General features: G+C 43.7%; 1 protein-coding gene across 2 annotated transcripts in view; it reads left to right on the top strand.

The window, feature by feature from the left end:
* The window catches only part of TOGARAM1 (TOG array regulator of axonemal microtubules 1), a 489,673-nt gene that overhangs the window by 382,535 nt on the left and 80,974 nt on the right, over positions 1 to 26,164 (top strand). For both annotated transcript variants that reach the window (XM_069208622.1, XM_069208621.1), the window contains 2 exons: positions 2,966 to 3,092; positions 12,860 to 12,978. In XM_069208622.1, the coding sequence (XP_069064723.1) occupies positions 2,966 to 3,092; positions 12,860 to 12,978 (246 nt within the window). The remainder of the gene's footprint in view (positions 1 to 2,965; positions 3,093 to 12,859; positions 12,979 to 26,164) is intronic.

Raw genomic sequence — 26,164 nt, 5'->3', positions numbered from 1 at the left:
AAATGTATCTTACTGCTATATCAGCATACTTACAAACTGTACAACATACTTCTCTCTTTAGAGTTCCTGTTATTAAAGCCTTTATGGAAGGACTTCCACGTATCATTCCACCAAGAACCCCACCAGTTCCTACTTGGAATCTAAATATTGTACTCACAACAATAAGGGGACCACCATTTGAGCCCATGCATTCATGTGATATTCAATTTCTAACTTGGAAAGTTAATTTCTTAGTAGCAATTACTTCATTAAGAAGAGTTAGTGAAATACAAGCATTCATTCTGGAGGAACCTTTTTTCCAAGTGCACAAACATAAAGTAGTACTTCAGACAAATCCTAAATTTTTGCCAAAAGTAGTTTCTCCTTTTCACATTAACCAAACAGTGGAATTGCCAGTCTTCTTCCCACAGCCAGACTCAACTGCCGAAAGAGTTCTTCATACTCTTGACCTTAAAAGAGCTCTAATGTACTATGTTGATAGAACAAAAGAGTTTAGAAAAACTAAACAGCTTTTCATTGCTTTTCGGCAACCACATAAAAGAAATCCTATCTCTAAACTAGGACTAGTTAGATGGATTGTAAAATGCATCCAAACATGTTACATTAAAGAAAAAAGACAACTTTTAATAACACCTAAAGCACATTCCACTAGGAAAAAAGGTGCTTCCATGGCTTTTCTAGGTAACATACCAATGGCAGATATAGGTAAAGCTGCCACATGGCCCACTCCACATACATTTACAAAACATTACTGTGTGGATGTATTTTCAAAGCAACAGGCCAATGTTGGTCAAGCTGTACTTAAAACTTTATTTCAAACTACTTCAACTCCTACAGGCTAGCCACCGCTGTTTTTGGGAGAAGGACTGCTTTTTAATCTATGCATAGCATGTGTATATGCAGCTACACATGCCACGAACGGAAACTGTCACTTGCACAGTGTACATCGGCATGTAGTGCTGCAGATCCACATGCACCCTCCCCGGAAGCCTGTGGTCGTTGCAGTATTTATTTGTGTGTGTGTGTATGTATATATCTTGCAAAACGATTAAATCAGCTCACCGAGCCAGCTGCACCATATCGTAGCATACCATCGATCACCATCCGGAAAAAGGAAAGGAAAGGAAAAAATTATTTCCAAAGGATTCATCTGCTTTATTGTACGCATTGAATACAGGGAACGCTATCATATATATATATATATATATATATATATATATATATATATATATATCCGGTTGAAGGCGTTTGCCGAAACGCGTTGACAGTCTCCATGGGTGATAGCGTTCCCTGTATATATATATATATTTTTACATGGACATCTTATTTACTTACTACATTTAGTTGTACATTTACATTCTTTCACTCTATCCCCTTCTACAACCTTCTACAGGAAAACAATCTAACAAAGGAGTTGATGCCCATGCGCACTATTACCGAAGGAAGGAGTCATCAATCAATCAATCAAAAAGATTTGTAGAGCGCACTACTCACCCTTGAGGGTCTCAAGGTGCTGAGGGGGGTGGGACTGAGGGGGGGGGTTACTGTTCGAAAACAGCCATGTCTTGAGGTTTTTTCTGGACAGTAGGAGGTCTTTGGTTTTGCGGAGGTTGGTGGGGAGGGAGTTCCAGGTAGTGGGGGCGAGGTAGGAGAAGGCCCTGCCTCCTGTGGTTGTTCGATGGATGCGGGGGAATGTAGCTAGTGCGAGGTCGGCTGATGGAAGGTTGCGGGTGGAAGTGTGGAAGTTCACTCTTTCGTTGAGGTAGGTCAGGCCAGTGTTGTGGAGGGATTTGTGTGCGTGGATGAGGATCTTAAAAGTGATTCTCTTGTCTATGGGGAGCCAGTGAAGAGATTTGAGGTGTGGTGAGATTCGTTCGTGGCGGGGGAGGCATTAGATCCTGTGACTCGAAAAAAGACTTCTTCAAAGAAAAACAACTTGTAACACTCAGAGTCCAACACTAGAATGCGGGACTATGAATAGCATGTGAATCTGCAGCACTACATGCCAAGAACAGATGTACACTGTGTAAGTGACAGTTTCCATATATATATATTCACAAAATCCAAAACTTCCATAATAAACCGGGAAGTCAAAAGCTAATGGTGTTTATTAACACACAACGTGTTTCGGCTGTCAACCACGTGATCAAGGCTGCTTGACAGCCGAAACGCGTTGTGTGTTAATAAACACCATTAGCTTTTGACTTCCCGAGTGTGCGTTCATTATGGAAGTTTTGGATTTTGTGAATTAAATTAACCAGAGTGCTCTGCCGGTTTTGACGCACCACCCCTCGAGGGCCGTCTTGAGCCTGTTTGTGAGCACTTACTGTTGATAGATATATATATATATATATATGATGAATTTGTCGGCAAAAACAGCTGTGTCTGCAAATTATCAAATTTCTATGTGATATTTGACCCAAATTTACGATGTAGTCCTACTAGGAGCTTCTCCCTCCTCTTCTACTTTGATTACAAATTCAGCATCTGTGCATTTAAACTCAGCATTTACTTTTATCTTGATTATTGATGCCAACTTTTCTTCAGAATTCTAAGCACAAATTCTGTGAAAAATTGAAGAAACAGTACTCTTATTTTGAAATATCGGTTTACTGAGATCCAGTAAAGTTTGTGTTTAAAGTGGTCTCCACATTACCTTTTATATTCAAGTGAGTGGGTTTGATTGGACATATATGCTTTCATAAATGAGTATTCCTTATTTAATTATGAATAGCTGAGCTAAATCCCTTCAGTTTAGGTCTTTCAAACCTCAAAAGATTTGAAAGTATAGAAGTTTTGTGGAAAGCGTTGGGAACCATTCCAGATAATAGGCAAAATAACAGTATGCAATTATTATGTAAATCAAGGTTGTCATGTTTATTTAAACAACATATTGGGGAGTCAGTAAACCAATAATTACATTTTTGTTAAAAACATTACGTTTAAATCCATTTCTGTATTTTAGGTACTATGGTCGAAAGATGCTGTTCCTTTTGATGTCTCACCCAGACTTTGATAAAACACTTGAAAAGTATGTGCTGCCAAAGGATTTGCCCCATATCAAGGAATTAGTCAACAATTTACGCCAAAAGGTAATGGAAATATTGTTTTTTTTTTTCTTTTAACAAAAATGTGAATCTGGTAAAGGGATCAGTTTGTGCAAACGTACATGGTACGTTTACAGCATGTCTCCCCTTGTCTTAATTCCAACTGTGCGTATGTATAGTTTACTTTACCACTCTGTATTTTGCTTGGCTAAAAATCAATTACAAGCTTCTGGGTATATACGTGTTCTCCTCTTAAAATCTAGAGATCATTTTGCCTCTGCCTTTCTTATGATCATTGACTTAGTTGTTTTTTGTGATGTCCTGATTTGAAAAATAGAAATTGAAGTTCAGTGCAAGAAACAGATTGTGTTGAATTGTTTGTTAGAAAAACAAGTGTATACAGGTATACAATTTGTTTGACTCAAAAGTATAATCACATGATTGATCAGTGTCATTTGACAGTTTAGAATTTGCGACATCATGGTACTTAATTTTGCTATCTAATTTTCTTCCTTCTTTAGTTTGAAAAAATTTGACGGATTTCTTGTTCATTAAACAGTTCTTCTAGGTCATGTGTTTTAGTCTTCAAGTGATTGTTAGTGGTAACTGCTAAACCTGTCAACAGTGTTTGCTCCACTGCTCCCATTCCAAGGACAGAGAATCTGTTAGGTCGAGCGTAAGCATTCAACCTCGTGTATATTTTTAGTACACTTCTGATGGCTTAAAGCGATTTAATGTGTTGGTTGCAGTGTCTTTTAAAAATTCTTGCGCACTATTGTGGCTTGCAGTTTTGCCTTTTTCCCTCCTTTTTTGTGTTTCAGAGCAGCGACCAACTACTGTATTATTCCACTTTCGTTTTTTTTTTACCTGATGCTGTGACAGACTATTTTTATTTTTTCTTTGCTGCTCCCCTTTCACTGTAGTTTTAGGCTGGTAGCTGCCTGCGTTATTTTGCAGCATTCCGTTCCTCCCATTTCGCTGACACATATTTTGGCTTTATTCCAGTGCTGTCATTGTTTCCCTCTTTCTCCTAAAGTAAGCTTTTTACAAAAGAAACACCCGACCATTTAGCTCACTGCCACAGAATGCCCTTTCCGGTAGAATGTAGCTAAACCTAAAAGCAATGATGTGAAACTTGCTTAGCCTCGCATCACATCTCAAGTCTCTCCAGGGCTCCTCCCTGCCAGCACTCATGACATCGCACACAGGGCATTGCTGATCTCTTTTATTGGGGCCATAAATCTTCTCAGGCTGCTCTGCTTGTTGAAATGCGAGGTAAGAAAGCTCGCAAGACTTCATTCTTTTAAAATAAAAAGAAAATACTATTCCAGCCTTATTTTCCAATTTTTGTTCAGACGTTTACACAATGTGAGGTAGTGCAGCCATTGTCTAGTCTCTCATCAAGGGCTTTTGATTTTTGATGTCAGTAGTTACCAGTGACCACCAAAACATGGCAGGAAAAGACGAAATTATGAGACAGGGTTGACCAATTTATGTGGCAAGAGAAGTCCAGTTCTGAATTTACAATGCTAATAGCTCTAACTCAAGAAAATGCGAGCCTTGTTGCATTGCAAATGCTTGTTTTTATTTTCTATTCATTTAGGTGTAGTGTGTACCTGATTTATTTGCCCAGTACATTTTGGGTTCTGCCTTAATGACAGCCTTGAAGAGTGATGAGCTCATGACAAATAAGTGTGAATGAAGTTTCATATATTAGGTACGCCATCTGCCTTTGTTTCCACATATATTTGCACATAGATTCCTAATAGCAACTTTCTCATATACAATTTTTACTTCTTGATGCCTTTTTTCTGCAAGCTTAGTTGTTCTTGCATGTTTTTCTAGGAAGTCTGATGTTGCTGGTTTTGTTTAATATGCCAATATCGGGGCTTTGGTTTTCATAAAAGTTTAGCTTATTATTGGATGCCAGGTGGCATACTACATTATTCACTACCTGTTGTTCTTATTAATGCCAGACATTTGACTTTTTTTTTTCTTTGCTCCATTTTAGATTCTTATCTTTTGTCACCCTTGTCCTAACCAACCCAAAAAAATGGCCAAGCTGGACTTTCTGGTGTAGTGTGTAAATATTATACTTGTTTTGCTCCTTTTAACTGATCTCATTTTGTAAAGAAAAAATATGTAATTCCCTTTCCAAGGCCATAGAGTTACATACGTGAACACTAAGTAAAAAAAAAAACTAATTTCTCCAGAAAGATTAGATTGACTTCTATTCATTGCTTTAAATTGTTTTGGATGGTGTTTCCCAAAGGACTTTCACAGTCTTTCCCCTTTTTGTATGGTTCAACTGTAAAGAAAAGCTTATGGCGGCAGATTTGTTTCTATAACCTTAGCCTTGCGCCTGGTCTGGACTTCCTTTAAAAGCTCTACATGGGTATTGGCAGCTTGTGTGGCAAACCAGGCTGCTGATGAAACAGAAACTATATCTGTTGACCCCGGTAAATTAAACTGGGGATCAAACCATCACTTCTTTCGGTCTCTCCCCAACCCACCTCTGAACGGGAGCATTCGCTTATTGGTGTTCTGTATTTTACCAGTTCCTTCTTTTTTTCTAGGTCTTTGCTTTGTAGAGCTTATTCAGTCTGAATGTTCGAGCAATTGTTTATAAAGACTTTGACTCTCATATTTTTTCCCCTGCAATACCAAGCTCTTTGAACATTTGAGTGTCATTTTTCTTCTGGAAGAGGGCTCTGTAAAGTCAGTTCGTGGCTCTTTTGTAGGTGGAAATCTGTAGGATATTTGTTTTCCATTCTTGGTAATGTCTAATGAGATTTTCAGCTGCTCCCTTTTCATCTACGTCCGTTGTAATTTAGATGAGACTTTGGCAACCCTGTGAGCAGCTATTCAGTTATAGAAGCTTTAATCTAAAAGTCTGCTCTTCAGATTTTCACTGATGGAGACCCAAGATATGGTTGCCATTGTACAAATTCAAACTTGCATGCCTACTCCAATGATGATAATTAAGTTGGTCTCGGTCATTTGGGGTAAAAAAACAAAATAATTTAAAAATCTTGAGTGAAGTAGACTATGATGAACATTTTGGTTATGGTGACAACTCCTGTAAAAACACATGAATGCTGCATTAGAACTGCCACAAAGGGGATGTAACCTCCTCTGGTTTGTATTCAGAAATTCAAATTCGATTTGAGAAGTGGCATTATAAAGAAAACTATTGTGGCAATCACAAACAATTGTGGTGAAAGCTCCTGTTAGCAGCGGAATGTAAAATTTCCTAGCAATCGCGAAGGAAAGTTTCAATTCTGTTAAGGACATGGAAGCGAGGATTATGCTAAATTCCTTCATTGAGTACACTCAGTAGGCTTAAAACACACCAATGAAAAGACAACAAATCACATGAGTCTTTGCAGAAGTCCATAAAAAAAACAGTAGAGAACATCCCAATCAATGCATTGCTCAGGAACAAACAAGTACTCTGGGACAAGGAGTATGTGCACTTCTACATTACCATTTCAAGCACTGACTTCCTCAAATGGTTTGCAGTACTCCTAATCATGGACTACTAACACTAACTGGCATTTCCAGCTGAAAGTCTGCAAGTTGAATGTGCATATGTTTGTCCTTATTTTCCTGTCACCTTTTCAGATTAGGCATGATAAACAAAATTTTCAGTTTCAACCGGCTAGAATACTGTCTGGGACATTTAGCCTTCATGCTCAAAACCAACAATCTGTTTACTGACGTTTCCGATGGAATACATACACCATATGGCTTTCATTGTCCAGATCCTACCATTTTTTAGAGGCAGTGTCCAATGAGAATATTTATATGTTCTCACGTTGTATAATTCGTTTTATAATCAATGTGTGTTGAATGCATGGCTTTGCCTTCAAAATGATGCAACGTCCATGTCAGTATGTCTCTTTGTTTCCACCTTGATGCACAGCAACTGTGATGCTCTATAGAATTTATAAATACCATTAGCAAAGCCAGTATATTTTATAGTCGAGACCTTTTGGATTTGTCAGTGCTCGTTTTATTTTAATTTATGGTCTCTTTTGTTTTTAGAATAAAACATTTATGTTTAAGACAATATACTGCTTTTAAGCTGTCCTTTGTTAATTGATATATAAAATATCTAATAATTGGTGAACATTTGTGCACATTTGAACTTGATAAGCAACTTAACAGATCTGTAAATGTCATATGTTAAGCATGTATCCATTTTTCTCCTACTTCCTTTCAGAAGCTCATGGAATGATAAAAGTGGTTCCAATTTAGAAAACAATGACAAAAACACTAAATTATACTGGTGTTGTCAGACTATTCCATGGGCGCTTGTGATTTTTTTATTTTTAAATGAGGACATCACATTGCTAAGAGTGCTTAAGAAATGCAACTAACTGAAAAGATGGAATTTAAGCACCTTAACAACCTTGGATCATTAGCAGTTTGTTGACTAACCAACAGAAGACCATTCTAAAGCTGTGGGCAAGAAGAGACAAGGCCATAACGTACAGCTCAGGGTGCTTGTTAAAACCTAAGATCATCAACAAAAGCATAGAGCCAGATCAAAGAGATGGGGGTGTCATGCTGAGAAAGTCTGGCATGAATACATTTAGAACCCTCGTAATAAAAGGCCTAGTGGCAATATTAATAGCCTTCATGTTGCTCCACTACTAAACAGGAAGCGGGGAAACCTCAGAAACCTTTATGAAGAGTTAGTACAACCTGGGCACAATATTCTGGGTCAGCTGCAATCTTTGAATCATATCAAAAGAAAAGCCCCAGCATAGTCGCCTATTAATAGAACTGCTGCTCCCACCACCAGAGCATGCTGATGTTGACGGATGAAATAAATATTTTCCAGCAGCCACATCTGCTGAAAACACAGTAGGTTACAGAGCTCACTTGTTCCACCAAAGACAGCAACTTATCAAAGCAAAAACCATGGTTATTAATCTTGGCAACTTGTGACCCCTCAATTCTAGCTAGGGAAGGGAGGAAAGTGTGATGGAAGCAGGTCAAAACATAGGATTAGTTGAGTGTCTTCTGCTTAAGAAAGGAGGTCCACACTGATAGATTTATTGAATGATCCAGCAGTTAGATATTTGAAGAACTAGTGGCACATCAATACCTGGTTCTCACTAGAAAGAGGAGAAAAACCAGGATAGGGCCACCTCACTTGCGTTTACTGCCACTAGATTGTGGTATAAAAGTGACAGATTCATGGTGCGAACCATGGGTTGATAGTGTACCACGGGGAGACACAAAACCCACTCCATGGTAGTTAACAATAGATTAATAAAACTACAAACTGGTCTTTCTTTGGGAAAACACAGGAACTTCTCAAACAAGCTTCAATAGCATCACTTCTTAGAGAGGCCACTGAGCATTTAATGAATTATTACCAGTACTTTATATTAGGTCTACAATATTTTTTATTGGACTCTATAAACACTTCTCTGACGGGTTGCTATATTTGCTTACTTATGCGTACTTCCCCTCCTGGGGTATAGGTAGTCAACCTTGACTCTACTGCCATTTTTGTATTGGACTTTTCTTTCAATCTGACTCTAGGTGTAACTCATCTCCTTGCAGTCAGCCTCGAAGCCTCTGCGCAAGGTTTTTTTTGGCCTTCCTCTTTTCGTTTTCCCTTGAGGGTTCCAGATCAGGGCTTGCGATTGTGGCAGTTGAATACTGAATGGTTGATACACCTGTCATTAAATAGCACTTGCCTAAAGGAACATTAAAGGTTCTTTTCAACAAGACGGCTACACTTTAGTGGAACTATCACAGCACATCTCTGCAGAACTGTCTTTAATGACACATTGTAGGCACTTATTAGCAGGCCCTGCCATACTTTCAAAAGAAGTCTATTAATAATTCTCTGACACTGACCCTTCTTAGCTGGGCAGTTCTACCTCCGACAGGACATTGTACCTCTTCCAAGAAAGCTACTGTTGAATCGTTTCACCACTGCTCCTGAGGGGATCTTAAACATTTATTAGGAGATTATTGAGATCTCTCAAGAGGGTTGATATTCTTTTCAGTAGTGTTGGCATCTTTTGTCTGGTAAATATATCTCACATAATTGAAAAGTCCTGCATTGGGCAATTCTTGGAGAGACTATGCTTCGATTTGTCCCTAAACTGAGCATTGAATGCTGCAGAGTTGGCTATATTTCTGCAGTGAGCAACTAACTTGGATGAAGAGTGAGTGCCTAGTTATGTCAGTCTCTGCCATGTTATGCTGCATTGATCCCCTTTCACTGATAGAGACATGCTTAATAGTCGGCATGGACTTGCAGCCACAGCAGGTCTTACTATTTCTTTTGGATGTACGTTGGATGTGTTGCAGTTATTGTCCATTGCAGCAGTCATTTTGAGAATTTGTGTGCCTCCACTCAGAAAGGTAAGAAATAAAAGGCGATCCTACACCATTTGATAACTGATCTTAGGTGTCATATTTGAATACTTCTAATATACAGAAGTTGTACATTTTATGAGTCCGGTGCCTTCTCACCAGAGCGTACTTTCATAAGACGCTGCCAGTGTATACCAGTGACCGGGGCTGTCTAGAAGAGGGAGCTCCAATGAATTGTGTTTCCTTGTGGTTTTATGAAATTAAGATTTCAGGAACACTCTTTCTAATCATATCTTTTTTTATTCTGTCAATCACCGTGATGTCCTACAACGAAAGCTTTAGTTGGCTAAAATTAAGAAGAATAGTAATAGAAAGACAGGTGGAGCATAGAATGTGGAGAGGGGGGCAACGGAACAAGGAGATAGTGAGAGAAAGATAATGAGCGAGACATAGAAGTGACAGAGGTGAAGTGCTAGGGAAAAACGGAGGTAGAGAAAACAAAAGGTGATAAAACAAGTGAGGGATAAATTGATAGGTGGGATAGCAAAGGTTAAGAGAGATCGCAAAGGAATAACTGAGAAAAACATTAGATATAAGAAAGAAGCAAATTGAAAGCATAAACATATATGCAGAAGGGGACATTGTGTCTAAAAAGGACTGATTAAAAGATAGAAAGTGAAAGATTAATTACGAAGTGTGTAAGTTATTTTTGAGATTTTGAAAGACAGTATGATTGAGAGAGTTCGAGAAAGAATGGGAAAAAAAGAGAGTGATGCACTGCAAATTAGTGAGTTGGGGAGAAAATGAGGAAGTAGAAGAGAAAGAGACATCTACAGAGGAAAGCAGAGAGAGGTAGAGCAACCAAGGACAGAAACGCATAATGGACAGACTTTGAGAGGAATGTTGCTAGAGAAATAAGAGTGAGGATAAAGGAGCAAAATAAGATAAGGAGAGGTCATTGGAAGATAAGATATATGAGACTTCAGGCTGCATTTAAAGTTTATTAGGTTATGAGCATTGTTGGTGACCCAATGCATTTTTCAAATGAACAAATGCACTCAGTTGTTGGAAATGGCTATAGGCTACTGCCCAAAAATTCCCTTGCAAAGAAATGCATAAAGTTCTACTAGGGTCTGGCCAATTTCACCTTTTCAAAAGTGATTTTTGGCAATTCTGTTAACATTGCCACTGCACCATCCCATGTTACTTGTTTGTATACTCTCTTTATGAGACTTGTTGTAGCTATCTTTTTTAAGGTATGGCAGTCTTGCTATTAGGAATTGATATTGTTACTGAAATGTATACCTGATATGTTGAGAAGTGGTGGTTCTTTTACAGAGGTGATATGATGGATTTCTAATTTGGATTACAACTTGGTAGCCAATATAACTACCTCATACCATGACATTTGACAATGGCTTTTGCAGCCCTCATCTGTCATACTGCGAGTCCAATTTTATATTTCAAATACAGGTGGCAGGCCCTCCCTCATTCTTTCTACATTCACCATTCCGAAATATATGTGTCTGTACAAGCAAAGTTAACAGCCTGATGAGTAACACCTTGAGTGGTCTAAGCAAGGATACCGCTACATAAGAATGAGAGAAGAGTGTCTAGTTTTGTGGAAGTTGGATACTTTTCTTAATGAAATGCATCACGCAAACAGGAATAAAGTGATGCTGAGAGGCTAGTATAGAGCAAGATCCTTGATCATACCTGTGAAATCAGTACTCAAGAACAGAGTCTCAGGAGCGGGGTTTCCCCCTAGCCAACTTTTGCTGGGGATAGAAGTAATATTCTTATCCTAGCTGCATGCCTCAAATGGAGCCACCCAGCCTCTTGCAGTGACCTACTCGCTATCATGTTTACCTGTTTTGTTGCTGACTGTCCGAGGAAGATCTATTTTACAAGCTCTTCGGTACAACAGACTTGTGACTTTGATGGGGCATGCATTTGTTGTGACAAAGGTCACGATTTAGTGTTTGGCAGATAGGTACTCTATCACAAAAGTGAAGGCAATCCTGTCCATCTAATTGCAAGTCCCCATTTTTTTTTTTTAAATTATTATTGAAAACCTGACTTTCAAAAAGCGAAACTTCACCCTTCGCTAATGTGGCCAGTGCTCCACAGACTTTGCCCAAGATGAGTTGCAGTTGCAGAAATTCCCAAAGGCACATGTTTGAAATAGCTATTTAAATAAATGCAAGAAACCTATCAAACATTGCACTAAAAAACAGAAGGTATGTAAACCTGCAAGTCTGCAGACTTGACACATATATAATTTCAATCATTTTGTATTGTGCATAAAGATAGTGGTTGACTCTGTTTCATAATGTGCCATTATTTGAAAACATTATTTACTTGAGTAGAGTAACGCCTAAAATTCATAGTATGTTTTAAGGCCTACACTCATTGCCCCAGTCTGTCCACAAATATTAGTGAATGAATACACCCAAGGTCCCTTCTTTTTAGGGTCGAGCCTGCGTTGCTCGCGCATGCGTATCGCAACGAGACTCTTTTGTATTTAGAAAAGGGCTCGGAGCCCTGTCAACTTCACAGCAGTGTTTTTTTATTGGTTCGTGGGCTTCCCTAATAAAATCTGCTTGCTTTCATTAGTCGAAGGCACGCATACGTCATGCCTTTTCTGGTGGCTAGCCCTCCTCGAGCTCAGCGACCAAGTACAGAAAAAATGCGAGGCTCGCTGTTTTCCATCGGGTTCGTGGACTTTTTTTTTCTCTAATTTACGAGCGCGATCTCGCTTGCCAGAAGTCGAGCGCTTTACATAGTTGATTTCACTTTTTCGGGTTATGTACATAAATGCACTTTTGCCCGATAGGTGAAAAGTCGGGTTAGGAGTTTAAAACGCGATCAGCTCTAACATGAGCAAACGTGAGACCTGTTGCTTTGTAAATGCTTGTTATTCTCGTCTTTACTGGGCCCATGCCCTCCTAAACATACACTCATGGCTACGGCCTTGCCTGCTCCCCTGTTCGTTTCTTGCATAACATTACTTCCATACCCTCTCCGTGGTCCCTGAGTCTCCATGTATTTTTCTCCCCTTCTTGCTTTTTTTTAACCTTTACCTCCCTCTCTTGTCATCACTGACACATATCATAAGAAAAGGCTTCATATGCTTGGTGACCTGCCAACATTTCAATCTTTGAAGGTAAGCTGTCTTAGACTGTAGGAAACAAGTCAAATAAAAAAAAAATCATAGCGCTAGATAGAACTAACAGTCATAAAAGCAATTATTTTGGAGAGTATTGATGTTTTGTGACGGTTCGATCTTTTACTTTGTAATGTTGCCGGGAAGAAAGCAGCCATTGAGTTTAGTTTCTATGCCATTAATTCAATTTAATTAACATTTATGTTAGCTTTGTGTACTAAACAATGTGTACCCTTTCAAGGCACTGAAATGCAGTGAGATGATGCTATTCAAGAGTTTGTTTGCTCTTTGTTTTTTATAGGGTCTTGGAGAGATGCCAGTTGATACTCCCTCAGCAAAAGGTAGACGTTCTCATTTTGGTAGCTTCCGAGGCATGAGGTCCTCCTCCACATCCAGGGATGGACTAAATGTTACTGAAAGGTGAGAATCTGATAGAACAGTGCTTTCATCCAATTATTCACTTCTAGGGTCTCTTTCCAGTTGAAACCTGTGACTGTCTCATGAGTGAGTTCATAAAGCTGTGTACAGAGATGCAAATTAAGTTGCAAAGTTTTGAGAAAACCTGGTTGTGAAAGCTGTGGGTTTTAACTTTGTGGCGTGTTTCTGATGTACTGTAATATTGTTTACCTGCATCCTTGTTTATTTTATCACACAGTGCACAACTCCTAGATCAGGTGAAAGAGCTCCAACGGTCTAAACGCTACCCTTCTGTCACTCAATACCCATTTTCAGTGTGGGCGGTAAGACAATTGAGGTTTTGGGCCACTGGTTCCTGTAGTAGAGAAAAATTAGGTGGAGATCACCCAAAATAACGATTTCTTTAGATCTTCAGAATCATTTAAATCTTAGTTGTAGTCAAAATGAGCATTCACTCCTTTAATTGATTTAAAGGAGACAGCCAACACGTGTTTTGCCCCTTTCATGGTAATCCCCTTGGTGCTTTCTCAAGGCTTGATAGTCTTTAATTTCAAATCCCCACCAAATAAGGCAAGTGATACATCAAAGTCATATAAAGTGTTGGCTTCAGTGTCACTCTTCTTTGAATCCTCCTATTTGGCCAGCACAGGGCAAACGTTACTTCCTTTCATTGCCTCTTTCCATGAAGTATCACGGTTATAAAGGCTTCTCATGAATACATCAAACGTTATTGTAGAAATCAAAGCCTTTTATGAAGTTGAATTTCAAACGAGCTGGGTGCCAAACAACCGTGCTCAGTCACAATCAAGATTAAAGCCTTTAATCTTGGTGTGTGATTCAACTTCAGAGCAATCTTTGATTTCTGCGATATCGTTAGATGTATTCATGAGAAGCATTTATAACTGTGATAATTCTTTGATGTATTACTTGCCTTATTTGCTGTGGATTTCAAATTAAAGAAATAGTTATTTTGGGTAGTCCCCACCTAATGTTTCTCCACAACTCCGAGATCCATTAAGACGCTATTACCAACTCATGGGTTTTGATTGGTACTTCTTCCCACAGATTCCAGATATCATTCATGTATCAGACAGTTCCTGAAACATTTTTCCCAACAATATCTCTCATGCTTTGGTGGATGGTGCCATGCAGTTCAACCCACCCAGAATGTAATGACCCTCTGAGACATAAGGCACCGACTAGTGCACTAATGACAGTTCTTGCTCTTCCACGTCTTATCGACACAGGTCCTGGCCACTCTAGATGATCCACTGTTGAAATTCTTCCTTTCAAACTGACTAGGTCAAATGTTTCCTCATAATGTTTAAATCATGCCATAGATCCTTTAAAAAGATATCTGGTGCAGAGTGGAGTACAGTGTCGTATAGTACAGGGGTGCAGAGTAAAGAGTTGTAGAGTGAAGTGTTGCAGATTATACTGTTGTAGAGTGCAGTGTGTAAAGTGTTGCAGAGTAGAGTACTGTAGAACGCAGTGTGGCAGAGAGTGCAGTGGTGTAGTATAGAGTGCTGTAGTGCAGAGTAGAATGTAGTGGCAAAGAGTGCAGTGAGGTAGAGTGCAATGGTGTTGAGTAGAGTGTTGTAAAGTATAGTGGCATAGAGTGCAGTTGAGCATAGTAGATTGGTGTTGAGTGCAGTGATGAGTATTAGTTGTGAGCAAAGTGGTGTATAGTGCATTGGCCTAGACTGCAGTACTTTAGAGTAGAGTGGTGGAGAGTGCAGTGACTTAGAGTAGAGTGGCGCAGAGTGAAGTAGAGTGCTGTAGAATGTAGTGGCCTGGAGCGTATTGTGTTTCAGAGTAGAATGAAGTGGAGTGGTGTAGGTTAGGGTGGAGTGCAGTGGTATAGAGTGCAGTGGTGCAGAGTAGATTAGAGTGGTATAAAATAGACTGGCATAGAATGTTGTGGTGTGGTACAGAGTTGAGTGCATTGGCGTAGAGTGCAGTGTTGCAGAGTAGTGCAGCTTGGAGTGGTGCAGAGTAGAGTGGTGAGGCTTGGAGTAGTGTCGTTGAATGCAGTGACTGTAGGAAAGTCACTCTTTTTTGGCATGGTTACCCCCACTTTTTGCTGTTTATCAGTGTATTTAGACTATTTTAACTGGGATCTTGCTAACCGGGACCCCAGTGATTGTGCGCTCTTCTCTAATATGGTTGCTTTGGTACACTTTACACCTCACAATTGGCATACTGGTGTACCCCTGTAGTCCCTAGTATATGATACTTGGGTAACCAGGGCATTGGTACCCCTTGGGTCCCCCATGGTCTGCAGCATGTATTACACCACCCATGGGAGCCCTGCAAACTGTGTCTGCAGGCCTGCCATTGTAGTTTGCATGAAAAGGTGCATGCACCCTTTCACTGCTGGACACTGCACCAGGTCACTGTAAGTCCCCCCCTATGGTAGGCCCTCCTAGCCCAGAGGGCAGGGTGCAGGTTCCTGTGTGTGAGGCACCCCTGCATGAGCAGAGGTTCCCCTACGAACTCTTGTTCCAATGCACTGGACTTCGTAAGTGCGAGGAAACCATTTTACCTGTGTACTGGTCCCAGGTACATAATGGTGTGGTCAAGCTACATAATGGTAACTCCAAGCCCCTAGGCATGTTTGGTATCAAACATGTCGGAATCATACCCCAAAACGAATGCCAGTATTGGTGGCATGATTCCATGTACTCTGGGGGCTCCTCAGAGGACCCCCCTGTATTGTTCCTTCCAGTCGTTCAGGGTTTGTGGGCAGCGCACACTGATGCAGCCCTTCAAACAGGTTTCTGCCCTCCTGCTGCTTGACCAGCTCAAACAGGGAAAGGCAGAACAAAGGTTTTCCTGTGGGAGACGGGATGCATTTCCCTCTCCCTTGGAAATAGGTGTTACAAGGCTGGGGAGGGGCAGCCTCCCCACACCACCTGCTTGCTTTGAAGGGCATATTTGGTGCCCTCTTGCATAATCCGGTTTGCACCAGTCCAGGGACCACCAGTTCCTGCTCTGGCGCGAAAGCACACAAAGGAAAGGGGAGTTACCTCTCCGCTGTCCGTCACCACCTCAGGGGTGGTGCCCAGAGCTCCTCCAGATGGCCACTTGAAAACAACATGTGCAGAGGCCCCTGGGAGCATCGGGTGGCCAAGACAGGTGACTGAAGTCAGTGACCCCCCCCCTCTGACATGTGGTCACCCTGCAGAGTGGCCAAGCCCCTTGTTAGTGCAAGACTCCACCAGGACTCCTCTGCATCGACGACTTCTACTCCTGGCCACCACTAACCACTGCTGGACTTCACAGGAACCAAACAAGCCTGCAACTCCTGAGACGACCTCACCTTGCAACATTGTTTCTTCAGCTCCTTCCAGTAATTGCAACATTTCCATGGCTGCGCATCATCTGGGATCGGGAAGACTTCAGCTGCAACAAAGAAGCAAGAATCCCTTGGAGTCACTCCCCTGCATCCGTAGACACCTAAGGCAGCGACGTCCGGCTCCTGGTATCTGCTCTCCACAGGAAGTGCGTGGATCCTCCAACAAAGGTGGTGGTCCTGAATGGTCCTCTCTACCCTCTGTCCAACTTAGGAGATGGTGAGCCGTTGCCTCCTCCTTCAGGGCAATGACCCTGTGCACCGCAATTCTTGCAGCAACCAAGGCTTGTTGACTCCTGCTCCAAGGGATCTTCAGGCTCCAAGTAGCCTCGGCCTCCAGCACTTCATCTTTGCAAGGTCAGTCTCTCCTCTGCTGCTACAGCGACGTGGGATTCCTCTCCAGATGTGCTGATTAGGCTTCACTGCAACTTACTGTGTCTGCTGCCAGTGGTTTGTCTGTGGGGGCCGCAACTGCTTCTGCTGGCTCTCCCGACAGCTGAGGGTCAGTCCAGACTCCCCTCCAAGGGTCGAGTCCCCTGAGCCTCGCTGGTCCTCTTCCTCCTTGCAAATCCTCTTCTGCCCAGATTTGCGTTTGCCTAGGCTTGTTGGTGGTCCTCCTGACCACTGACCATTTGCAACCCGGCAACAGCGTAGGACATCTTCTGCATGACTCCAAGGACCTCTCTGCAGCTCCTGGGCTCCATAGTTCACTTCGTCATCTTCCATTGTTGACCCGGATCTTCATCCGCAAAATGGAAAGGGTCGATGGTGACTCCTGCCTCACCTGGACACACCTATGTGGACTGGAACCTGTCCACTTCTTTTGCAGGACCTCTTTGTTTGGAAGCCACCATTGGGTTCCACTGGATTGGTCCTGGTCTTGTAATCTTCCTTTTCCATGTCCCCCTGTTAGTCTCTGGGAAGACCTGGTGTAACTTACCTCTGCTCTCCTAGTCGCTGGCGGTCATCTAGGGGGTCCCTAGTTCTCCCAGCTCCCTTCTAACTATTCCACATCCTTGCTGTGGGGGACTTCACTTTGCATTCCATTATTTTAGTATATGGTTTGACCCCCCCACCTATATGACCATAGCTATTTTCTACTCATATATATATATATATAGTGTGTGTACTTACCTCCAGTTGGGAGACTACCTATAAGTAATCAAGTTCAGTGCTACTGTAATAAAGTACCTTTATTTTTGTAACACTGTGTGGTTCCTTTCATGTGTGATACATTACTGTGGGACTTCTGTGGTACTGCAAGTGCTTTACACTCCTCCTTGGCTGCTCACCACAGCTACCACTAAAGAGCCCTGGTTTCCTGGACACAATTTCTACTAACTAATAGGGGTTGCCTGGACCTGGTATGGGGTGCAAACACCATAGGTGTCCATCACACACTAGGCCAGCTTCCTACAGTGACCTAGAGTGTACTGTTTCAGAGTAGAGTGAAGTGGCATAGAGTACAGCTGTGCAGATTGGTATAGAACAGACTGGCGTACAATGTAGTGGTGTGCATTGACATTGAGTGCGGTGTTGCAGAGTAGTGCGGCTTGGAGTGGGGCAGAGAAGGGTAGTGCGGCATGGAGTGGTGTAGAGTGGCTTAGACTGGAGTGGTGTAGAGTTCTGTGATGAAGAGTGCATTGGCACAAAGTAGAGTGGTGCAGAGTAGAGAGGTGTAGAGTGGAGTGGTGCATAGTAGAATTTAGTGACTCACAGTTAAGTGGTGCGGTGTGGAGTGCAGTGGCATCGAATGTTGTAGAGTAGAGTGGAGTGCCATATAGTGGCGTTTGCATGTTGTGGTAGCGCACTGCCATTAGACAGCACATTTCCAATCAAAATGTCCATTGCACTTGCACAGACACAGTTTTTCTGATTAAAGTTTAGAGCAAACAATAATGTGTGGAAATGTCATCATCACAGTGTATTGACGTGTGTTGATTGTTTCAAAATATTTGTTTCCACACACTTTAGAATTGCAAAAAGTGAGCCATATTTTTGCTTTCCTAATTCTGATATATTCTGAAATATCTACACAGTTTATTGCAGAAATGTAAGCTTTGTTGTGTGCTAGGAACAAAGCCTTTCACAGAAAGGTTGTCACATAAATCCTCTCACTATGAAGTCAGAAAAAGACAAGTAAACACCAAACTCTGGAAGACCGAGCCTGATATTTGACCTCTGTCTTTGAATGCACAGCAACTGTGACAAGATAAGAACGAGATGTAAATGCCTATTTACAGAAAGGGAGCACTCTGAAGCATACAGTTTAAAAAAGAATGCTCTTCGTGAGGAAAAAACTCAGGCTGGACAGCCTAAAAAATATAGCAAACCGAAAGCAAGCAAGTGTGAGTTGCAAACCACTAAGCCAGTTGTAAGCAATGGGTGGAATACATTACCAAGAAAGCTTTCCGAATGTCCCCAAGATGTCGTTAGCAAACCAGGCAGCTGCGCTGTTTAGTGGGCTTGAGCTAAAAAGATGAATCTAGAGTCCCTGACTCGAGCTTCTGAGTCAACATAGCTCAAGGCCTTTCATCAGGCCATGCTGTACATCTTCAGGACACCCCTGCTTCTCTTTGGGCCACTCCTCCCCTCTTGTGGGTCTGGTGGTTCTGACAACATTGATGCCAGCAGACTTTGCAACTTCACCGGCTCTGACTTCAGTACCACTTCATATAAGCCAGTGCCTGACAAGGCACCAAACATCATGCCCCATGCCTCATTGGAGGTACCTCCCCCCACCCGGATCCTGTGTTGATGACTGCTTGCACCTTCAGAGTTGGCTGACCTTATCCAAGCTGCAAGAATAAGGTTTCCACCCATTTTAATTATAAACCCTCTAGCATCCCTCATTTTTTAGGGCCCAAAGATTTGCTTGGATGGAGAAACTTTATGGATCGGACTCAGATGTTCTTGCTGTGGTGGACAAAGGCAATGTCCGTACAGATGATGAGGGCTTACAGGAGAATTGACCACCTCTCTCCATATAATACTAAACCCGACCATTTCCAAATTTCTGAGATGCTAATGCGGTCTGTTCTTCTCCACAAGGAGAGATCTCCTACCTCTCAGAGCATCTTTTAGAGGCAGTTTGTTTATTCACTTCAGTAGTACGAAAAGCAGCGAAGGACTTGGATTTATCCTTACATACCAATGAAGCAAAATATAACATTTTGACCATCTGCTCTGGTATCACAACTGCTGCTTCCTTTCAATAAGGTGCTCTTGTAATCTGTTTTAGCTGCTTGGGAGAAGCCCTTCTTGGGCCCTGCACTCCACAGACAAATTGCACAAAACCATACCAGCACCTTTGGATACATGGTTTCTGTTGTCTCAACCCTGTCCAGAGAGTCTGGTGATTCTGTTAAACTGAATTCTAATACTTTTTCTTATGGCTAGGAGGCTTCATTCCGTGGGCAAAGAAGGCTTCACCTCTGGAAGTTTAGCTCTTCTTATGGCTAATATCACATGCCTATTGGAGCTGCCTAAAATGAGTTGTCTGTGTTCCCGACTATATCAATGAGAGAACAAGCCATGGTCATATTTGATCGATGGTTACCATAATGCCTATCCACAAATGTTGAAGGGAGGCTTGTATTCTACTGTTACTTTTGATTGATTCATGACCACAGATGTTACCTTGTTGTGATACACTTGGATGTGCTCTACAAATGTCTTGGTACATGTCCAGATGAGCTTAGGAGGCATGATCTTTGAGTGAATGTCTCATCTGTAATAAACAATCCTTTTCTCGAATAATGCAAAAACAGTAGTGAAATGGGGCATTTGCTGTGCCTAGCCTCCATGTCAAAACAGTTACACAAACAGTACCTAAAGTTTCTGGGCTTCGCCAAACAGTCTAAAAGAAAAGTGCTTCCTTTCTGAGGCAAAGGTGGATCTAAGAGACACCATCATTAGTTGCCGCTCCAGTTCTCTCCATTTTGTGCTGGCTGTGATGTCTTAAAGCCTGTTTTGACCCTTCCTTCCCCTTCTGCCACCAGCTTCTGATGGAGTGGTCTCACATTATCTACTGGGAGACCATCACCATGGATCTCTTGATGATCCAGCTTGTACGCAGTGGCTACACTCTACCCTTTTTGCCTTCCCTCATTTACCCATGTTTCCTAAAGGACATGCTCTCTTTCACATTACTTAACTTAACTTAATTTTTGTCCTTTGGAACAAAGGGGTCATAGAGGTGATGCCATAAGCATTAACAGGCATAGGCTACCTGATAGAGACTTCTAGTTGCAGATTCCTTACCTTGGAATTTCCCCTAGGTGTCAGTCTGGATCTGGGGATTTTTCTTGGACCAGAATCTTTGCTCACCGTTAGGCGGTGTCAGTCAACTGCGCATCCGTCATTGGCGGCTTTGCCAGATATGGCATGCGGGTCATATATGGGTGCCACTCCAGTGCGCTGACTTCAGTTCTTTGCTTTCCCCAGCAGCCGAAGCACAGATTTGAAGTAGAGATACCCTACAGTCATTTTTTGACTTTACTTTCTGTTTGACTTCTGGTGCATCGAGATGTCGTCCCATGAGACCAGCTTCAAGCCCTGCGACTCCTGTCACTTCATGATGTCAGTGATGGGATGCGCACCTGGTATGTATGTGGTGCTTGGAGCAAGACCATGACCTGAAGTCGTGCTCCGAATGCCGGGCCATGAACCCGAAGACTTTGAAGGAGCAGTCGCTGAAGCTGCTTGTGGTCAGGACCCAGCACAGAGGCTCCTTTTTCTAGACAATAGCTCGCTGCCATAGGCTTGCACCTAACAACCCGGCTTTCCTGACCCAACACCCTACCCGCAAGAGCTCGGTTATCCAATCCTTCACCTCCCATGGCACGTTCCCTTCCGCTCCCTCAGATAGTGAATCAAAGAGGCTTCTTGGGAAGTTGTTGTTCTCTTCCTCCAGCCTTGCATTGCGGTCTGTGAACACCGCATGCCATTTGGACTGTTACACCTATACTTTATGGGACACAGTCATGCAAGTACTGCCACAGGTCCTGAAGAAGGAATGGGCCATTCTCTCTCAAGCTTTTTCTGATGGAAGAGATGCAGCCAAGTTCACAATCAAGTGTGGGCTTTATACGACCAACTCTCTGGGCAGACTGGTTGCTTCGACGGTGGCCTTGAGTTGCCGCGCCTGGTTATGGACATCTGGCTTTTCAGGGTATGTTCATCTACTTTGATGGACATGCCCTTTTGATGGCACCTGTCTTTTCAGGGACAAAGCAGACTTGACACTTGAGCTCTTTATCGGCTCCCGGGTTATGGTCTGATCCCTTGGCCTCGCTGCTGCCACTCACCCCCCCCCCCCTCTCAGTCTGCTTTTTGCCCCTTTCGTGGCTATGGAAGGGGCACCCAAACACGTCCGTTCCCTACCAGCCTCCGTGCCACGCATGCTGCTCAGCCTCTGACTCAGGATGTGGAATCCAGCATTCGTGTGGATCTGGGAGCCAGCAGCCTAGCCAGTCCACTACCCCTCTCTGCTGCAGTGTCCAAGCCTTCCTGATCTCACACTTCCCCCACCAGGGACCAGTCTGTGGCAGGATTTGCCATCACCTGCCCTGCTGGATCAGACAGGTGGGTTTTGCAAATAGTCCAAAGGGCCTACTCCCTCCCCTTCCAAACTACCCCTACTGCCATGCCACTATCCTATGATCACATGACGGAGGATCATTTGGCACTTCTCCATGAAGAGGTTACGGCTTCCTTGGCCAAGGGAGCCATAGAGAGGGTCCCTGTGCCAGAAGTAGGTTGTGGATTTTATCCCAGCTACTTTCTGATGCCCAAAAGGACAATGGCCTTCGTCCTATCCTAGACCTCTGGGCCCTCAAACTCTTCCTCAGGAAGGAGAAGTTCAAAATGCTCACTCAGGCTCAAGTCCTTTCTTTCCCTGGACTCTGTAGACTGGATAGTAGTGTTGAACTTGCAGGATGCCTATTTTCATATTCCCATCCTGCCTGCCCACAGATGTTACTTGCAGTTTGTGATAGGTCATGAACATTTTCCGTTTACCATACTTCACTTCGTTCGTACTAGTGCCCCTTGGGTGTTTACAAACGTTATAGCGGTGATCGCAGTTTCTGTGCTCAGGCTAGGGGTTTCAGTTTTCCCCCTACCTCGACGACTGGCTGTTTGCACCTCTAGACTGACGAACATCCTGCATTTGCTGGGGTTAACTATAAACATGTGAAAGGCACACCTGACTCCCTCTCAGTCACTCCCTTTCATGGGAGCTGTTCTGGACACAGTGCAGTTTTGGGCCTATCCTCCCGAAAAGCTAGTCCAGAATATTCAGGCTATGAAACTGGTGTTTTGGCCTCTCTCCTGGGTTTGACAGATGGTTCACTCCTGGGATGGCGAGGTGGAGATCAACCTTCTGGAGATTAGGGTGATCAGGCTTTCGTTGAAAGCATTCCTTCCCTCTCTCCAAGGGAAAGTAGTGCAGGTATTGATGGACAACACCACAGCTATGTGATACTGCAACAAGCAGAGCGGAATGGTGTCATGGACCCATGGTGTCATGGACCCTTTGTCAAGAGGCTCTGGACGTGGCTGGAACATCAGGGCATATCCCTGGTGGTTTAACATCTAGCGGGCTCTCTGAATACCAGAGCAGACGAACTCAGCCTTCGATACATGGTCGATCACGAATGGTGTCTCCATCCGGCTGTGGCCAAAGGTCTTTCAGCAGTGGGGAGAGCCTTGGCTAAATCTGTTTGCCTCCGCAGAGAGCGTGCAATGTCAGCTGTTTTGCAAGTTGGAGTTTCCAAGGGGGCACTCGTTCTGAGACGCTTTTCATCTCGAGTGAAACTCAGACCTCCTTTACCCCTTCCCACCAATACCACATCTGCCCAGAGCTCTGAAGAAAATCGAGAACCATCGTGCCCAGGTAATCCTGGTGGTTCTGGACTGGGCACAAACGAGTATGGTATCCCGAGCTTGTGAGCATGCCCATCAATCCTCTGATCAGACTGCCCCTTGTGGAGGATCTTATGTAGCAGCAGCAGGGGACAGTTCTCCACCCAAACCTGCCCAGTCTCTGCCTTCTTGCGTGGAGTTTGAGCGGCAGCAGTTGATAGCTTTCAAAGTTCCACCCGAAGTCTGTACTGTTATCTTGGCAACCAGGAGTCCCTCCATCAAAATGGTATATGCCTGTTGTTGGAACAAATTTGTGGCATGGTGTACTAACAAATCTGCTGATCCCCCTTGTAAGGAAATGCCTCCTTGGCATGGTTGCCCCCTGACTTTTTGCCTTTGCTGATGCTATGTTTACAATTGAAAGTGTGCTGAGGCCTGCTAACCAGGCCCCAGCACCAGTGTTCTTTCCCTAACCTGTACTTTTGTATCCACAATTGGCAGACCCTGGCATCCAGATAAGTCCCTTGTAACTGGTACTTCTAGTACCAAGGGCCCTGATGCCAAGGAAGGTCTCTAAGGGCTGCAGCATGTCTTATGCCACCCTGGAGACCTCTCACTCAGCACAGACACACTGCTTGCCAGCTTGTGTGTGCTAGTGAGGACAAAACGAGTAAGTCGACATGGCACTCCCCTCAGGGTGCCATGCCAGCCTCTCACTGCCTATGCAGTATAGGTAAGACACCCCTCTAGCAGGCCTTACAGCCCTAAGGCAGGGTGCACTATACCATAGGTGAGGGTACCAGTGCATGAGCATGGTACCCCTACAGTGTCTAAGCAAAACCTTAGACATTGTAAGTACAGGGTAGCCATAAGAGTATATGGTCTGGGAGTCTGTCAAACACGAACTCCACAGCACCATAATGGCTACACTGAAAACTGGGAAGTTTGGTATCAAACTTCTCAGCACAATAAATGCACACTGATGCCAGTGTACATTTTATTGTAAAATACACCCCAGAGGGCACCTTAGAGGTGCCCCCTGAAACCTATCCGACTATCTGTGTAGGCTGACTGGTTCCAGCAGCCTGCCACACTAGAGACATGTTGCTGGCCCCATGGGGAGAGTGCCTTTGTCACTCTGAGGCCAGTAACAAAGCCTGCACTGGGTGGAGATGCTAACACCTCCCCCAGGCAGGAGCTGTGACACCTGGCGGTGAGCCTCAAAGGCTCACCCCTTTGTCACAGCCCAGCAGGGCACTCCAGCTTAGTGGAGTTGCCCGCCCCCTCCGGCCACGGCCCCCACTTTTGGCGGCAAGGCTGGAGGGAACAAAGAAAGCAACAAGGAGGAGTCACTGGCCAGTCAGGACAGCCCCTAAGGTGTCCTGAGCTGAAGTGACTCTAACTTTTAGAAATCCTCCATCTTGCAGATGGAGGATTCCCCCAATAGGGTTAGGATTGTGACCCCCTCCCCTTGGGAGGAGGCACAAAGAGGGTGTACCCACCCTCAGGGCTAGTAGCCATTGGCTACTAACCCCCCAGACCTAAACACGCCCTTAAATTTAGTATTTAAGGGCTACCCTGAACCCTAGAAAATTAGATTCCTGCAACTACAAGAAGAAGGACTGCCCAGCTGAAAAACCCCTGCAGCGGAAGACCAGAAGACGACAACTGCCTTGGCTCCAGAAACTCACCGGCCTGTCTCCTGCCTTCCAAAGATCCTGCTCCAGCGACGCCTTCCAAAGGGACCAGCGACCTCGACATCCTCTGAGGACTGCCCCTGCTTCGAAAAGACAAGAAACTCCCGAGGACAGCGGACCTGCTCCAAGAAAAGCTGCAACTTTGTTTCCAGCAACTTTAAAGATCCCTGCAAGCTCCCCGCAAGAAGCGTGAGACTTGCAACACTGCACCCGGCGACCCCGACTCGGCTGGTGGAGACCCGACACCTCAGGAGGGACCCCAGGACTACTCTGATACTGTGAGTACCAAAACCTGTCCCCCCTGAGCCCCCACAGCGCCGCCTGCAGAGGGAATCCCGAGGCTTCCCCTGACCGCGACTCTTTGAACCTAAAGTCCCGACGCCTGGGAGAGACCCTGCACCCGCAGCCCCCAGGACCTGAAGGACCGGACTTTCACTGGAGAAGCGACCCCCAGGAGTCCCTCTCCCTCGCCCAAGTGGAGGTTTCCCCGTGGAACCCCCCCCTTGCCTGCCTGCAGCGCTGAAGAGATCCCGAGATCTCTCATAGACTAACCTTGCGAACCCGACGCTTGTTTCTACACTGCACCCGGCCGCCCCCGCGCCGCTGAGGGTGAAATTTCTGTGTGGACTTGTGTCCCCCCCGGTGCCCTACAAAACCCCCCTGGTCTGCCCTCCGAAGACGCGGGTACTTACCTGCAAGCAGACCGGAACCGGGGCACCCCCTTCTCTCCATTCTAGCCTATGTGTTTTGGGCACCACTTTGAACTCTGCACCTGACCGGCCCTGAGCTGCTGGTGTGGTGACTTTGGGGTTGCTCTGAACCCCCAACGGTGGGCTACCTTGGACCAAGAACTGAACCCTGTAAGTGTCTTACTTACCTGGTAAAACTAACAAATACTTACCTCCCCTAGGAACTGTGAAAATTGCACTAAGTGTCCACTTTTAAAACAGCTATTTGTCAATAACTTGAAAAGTATACATGCAATTTTGATGATTTGAAGTTCCTAAAGTACTTACCTGCAATACCTTTCGAATGAGATATTACATGTGGAATTTGAACCTGTGGTTCTTAAAATAAACTAAGAAAAGATATTTGTCTATACAAAAACCTATTGGCTGGATTTGTCTCTGAGTGTGTGTACCTCATTTATTGTCTATGTGTATGTACAACAAATGCTTAACACTACTCCTTGGATAAGCCTACTGCTCGACCACACTACCACAAAATAGAGCATTAGTATTATCTCTTTTTACCACTATTTTACCTCTAA

Source organism: Pleurodeles waltl, chromosome 9 (genome assembly GCF_031143425.1).
Source record: "Pleurodeles waltl isolate 20211129_DDA chromosome 9, aPleWal1.hap1.20221129, whole genome shotgun sequence".
In the NCBI taxonomy this organism is placed as follows: domain Eukaryota; kingdom Metazoa; phylum Chordata; class Amphibia; order Caudata; family Salamandridae; genus Pleurodeles; species Pleurodeles waltl.
Note: the sequence above shows the minus strand (reverse complement) of the source record. Positions and strands in the feature narration are given on the sequence as shown.